The 3,418-nt window shown below is 32.0% G+C and overlaps 1 protein-coding gene across 1 annotated transcript in view; it reads right to left on the reverse strand.

Annotated features, from left to right (window-relative positions):
* Nucleotides 1–62: 62 nt before the first annotated feature.
* Nucleotides 63–3,418, reverse strand: part of LOC112140362 (KS1 protein) — a gene marked incomplete at its 3' end in the record, with an annotated part of 5,055 nt that continues 1,699 nt past the window's right edge. Inside the window, 4 exon segments of the mRNA XM_024263294.2 lie at nt 63–155; nt 217–267; nt 860–975; nt 2,635–2,685. Of these exon segments, the coding sequence (XP_024119062.1) occupies nt 63–155; nt 217–267; nt 860–975; nt 2,635–2,675 (301 nt within the window).

Below are 3,418 nucleotides of genomic sequence, written 5' to 3' on the forward strand. Positions count from 1 at the left end.
GTGAATGGTTCAGAATAAATAATGTCTTGGACGGCCCCTCATATGGAATGACTTTTTCTCACCATGATCTTCTTCTTCTACGTCTTCTTTAGCCTCATCATCTTCATCTTCTTCAGATGTTTCCTCCCTCCGTTCATTCTCTGTCCTGCTTTTAGCTAAAATACCAAAATAATCAAAGAATATTCTGCATCTGCAGCACTAATTTCTTCTTCTTACCCTCTAATTTAGCATCTGAATTTAAATCATCATCTCCTGTTTCTTCATCTTCTGCAAAAAGAAAAGAAAAAAGCATAAATATGAGGAAAAACTCACAGTTTAGCAAAAAATAACAGCTTTGAAAATGTAAAAAAATCACATGATTGAGTTAAAATGTTAGTGCAGCTTTCAACATCAATAAAACTAGTATATACATTGAAAAATATTAATTACGCCTCATTTAAATCACTAAATTCCATTTTTTATTTTTTCAAAATAAAATATTAAAGACATAATTAGTTCTGGGAGAGATCCACATCTAATATTCCTAAAATAATTGCTCTGCACCAATCAGTATTTTCCTATAAATCAATTAAATTAAAATTATGCAAAAACTTTTAAAAATTGGCACATACAGTACGTTTTCTTTGTTAAATACCGTATGTTTTAAAAGTTTTTACTGCTTTTTTCTCAGTCTTTCTTGTTTTCTATTTAAAATAATCGTAACTTTTATGTAATTACATTGTATTTTTTGTGATAATTGTTGCATTTCTATGTCTTGGTTACTGCAGATGGAAAGGATCTTTTCTTTATTCTCCTGTACGTCGTTCCTTTCAAATAAACTAAATAAAGAAATATAATTAAAGTGTAAACTTCCTCATACCCGTTGGATCACACGGTGAACCGGTCACGCTTGTCCTCGCAGGATCCATCAAACCTTCAGGAGGAGATCTTCTATCCAAGGCGTCCATTTCCTCAAAACTCTCGTCCACAAGCGACCTGGAATCAGAAACAATAAAACGGAGAGCTTGAGATGATTTGGTCTCTAGAAGAAAAATGAACTGCCAGGATCCACATCACGGTTCCTAAACAGATAAATGACACCCCCTGCTGAAAATATGCAGCTCGTTTTGCTGGAAAGATAAAAAATCTGCCTGCAGGCATCGATTTTACACGCTTGAGCACAGAGGCAGGTTTCAGGGTGTGGATCTTCCTCATTCACTCCTTTCTTTGTTGGAGGTTTGCATGGCTGACTTAGCAAACACAGATGGGTGGAGACAAAAATGTGATAGTTTTATAGGAACCTGGAATGTAACTTTATTCTGAAAATCTCACTGGATTAAATGGAGTTCATCTTAACTGACCCCAAAAAGAGGTAGAAATTACTCGAGACGGAAAGAAAAGTGATAATATCTGCTTAAAAGGGCTTTGCACGTTCAGCTCCGACTATCTCCACTATTTGTTTAGTTCACTTCAAACCCTAAAAACAAACAAACAAAATAAAAGTCACCACTTGTGCAGTTTAAAATGGTTTAACAGACTCTGACGTCAAACCACAAATGTTTTAACTTCATCAGGATGTTATTCTTAACTCCTCCACTGACTCCTCGAAAGTGTGAATTTTTTAATAAAGCGCTTTAGAGCACGTCTTGGTACGTAAGGGCTTTATATCAAGATGAGAGAAGTTCAACATTGATCAAAACAAGGGTAAAAATTTAAAGTAACTGCATGAAGGCAGTAAAATATGTAAAAAAAATGAATAAATGAGATGTAAAGACATTTTAAAAAGATAAAGTTCCAACCATGAATTTTTAATTATTATTTTTTGCCAAAATAAAAAAATATATATTTAAATATATATATATTTTAGGATCATATCGTGAGACGTGTGTTTCAATATATGTCGTATCACCAGACTCTTGCCAATACTCTTGCTAGGTAGAGTTTTTTTCTAAGTCCTTCTCTCCCAAAAAAAAATTCTGGTACAGTCTTTAGATATATCGCGATACATATCATATGAGCCATGTATCGTGATATATATTTTATCACTAGCCTCTTTTTCAATAAACACCTCTAGGCTACAAGGTTGCCAGAGCCTATTCCCCCTCGTAAGGTGGGGCACACTTTCCACAAGTTATCAGTCTGTAGCAGGTAGGAATGTAGGGAAAAATCAATTTGGCGATATATGGTGATATTTTCATTTGGCGATACTTGTGTCAATCGAAAAGACGATGTTTAATTATTTTATTATCAGAAAACAAAGTTCAGCATCTTACTTTTCTTTCCACTTGATCATTAAATAAATTGAATATCACTGTTTTATTACCATGAAAGGTTTATTAATATTCAGGTAGTTTTTTTAAAGTCATACTCTTTAAAAAAAAAAAGGGGGAATAATTTTTACAGTCTTGAAATATATCGTGATATGTATCGTGAGACGTGTATTGTGATACATATTGTATTGCCAGACTCTTGCCAATACAAACTCTGAGTCGCAGGGCTCAAATCAAAACAATACTTCCTTTTAATACCAATTAAGTCAAAAATATTTGTACTTATTATTAACATTATTAACAAAAATAGAAAAATTTAAAGACATTTTTCTGTTTTTCTAGTTTAAACATCCTGAAAGCTTAGAAAAATAAAACAAACTTATACCTGAATGTTTTCTCCTCTTGTTCTGCTTCAATGGACTCCATGTTGTTCTTGCTGAAACAAGAAGGCCGAACAACATAAACATTTAATGAACAATCTAAAACAAAATTTTTCAACTTTAAAACTGAAACTTTTTAACATAATTATGAACTAGATATATAGCAATACCTGCGATAATGCTAGTGTGAATGTTGTAAGATTTTGGCCGTTGAAGATGCTAATGCTGATAGCTGGAAACACTGAAGTTGATGATAGCAACTAGGTTAGCCAAAACAGCTAGCATGTAGCTGATAAATAGCTAAACTTCAAAATGGCATAAAAAAGCCTTAATTAGCTCAAACAGCAGCGTGTATATAGTAGACTAACTTCAAAACAGTCTAAAAAACTTTTTTTAAAAGCCTAAATTAGCAAAACAGCTAGCATGTAGCTGAAATATTAGCTAAACTCCAAAAAAAATCTTAGTAAATGCCTAAATAGTCCCAAAAGTCTGCAGAATGCAATTTTTTAAAACTTTGAAACTATAACGTTTTTAACATAATTATGAATAATGAATATATTATTCCTTAATAAATCAAACTAAACCTTAAATAACCATATTTTACTCTCCATAAAAATATATTTTGTCAAAATTATACAAGATAATAGTATAATAGTATTATACCAGATAATAGTAATGTGAGATATTAATGTACATGTTTGCTTTTATTTACTTTCATAGCAGCTTTTCCTGATTCTGTTTCACTTGTTTTGCAAACAAGGTAACGAGAAAAATCGGAGTTTGTTCATT

Source organism: Oryzias melastigma, unplaced genomic scaffold (genome assembly GCF_002922805.2).
Source record: "Oryzias melastigma strain HK-1 unplaced genomic scaffold, ASM292280v2 sc01863, whole genome shotgun sequence".
In the NCBI taxonomy this organism is placed as follows: Eukaryota; Metazoa; Chordata; class Actinopteri; order Beloniformes; family Adrianichthyidae; genus Oryzias; species Oryzias melastigma.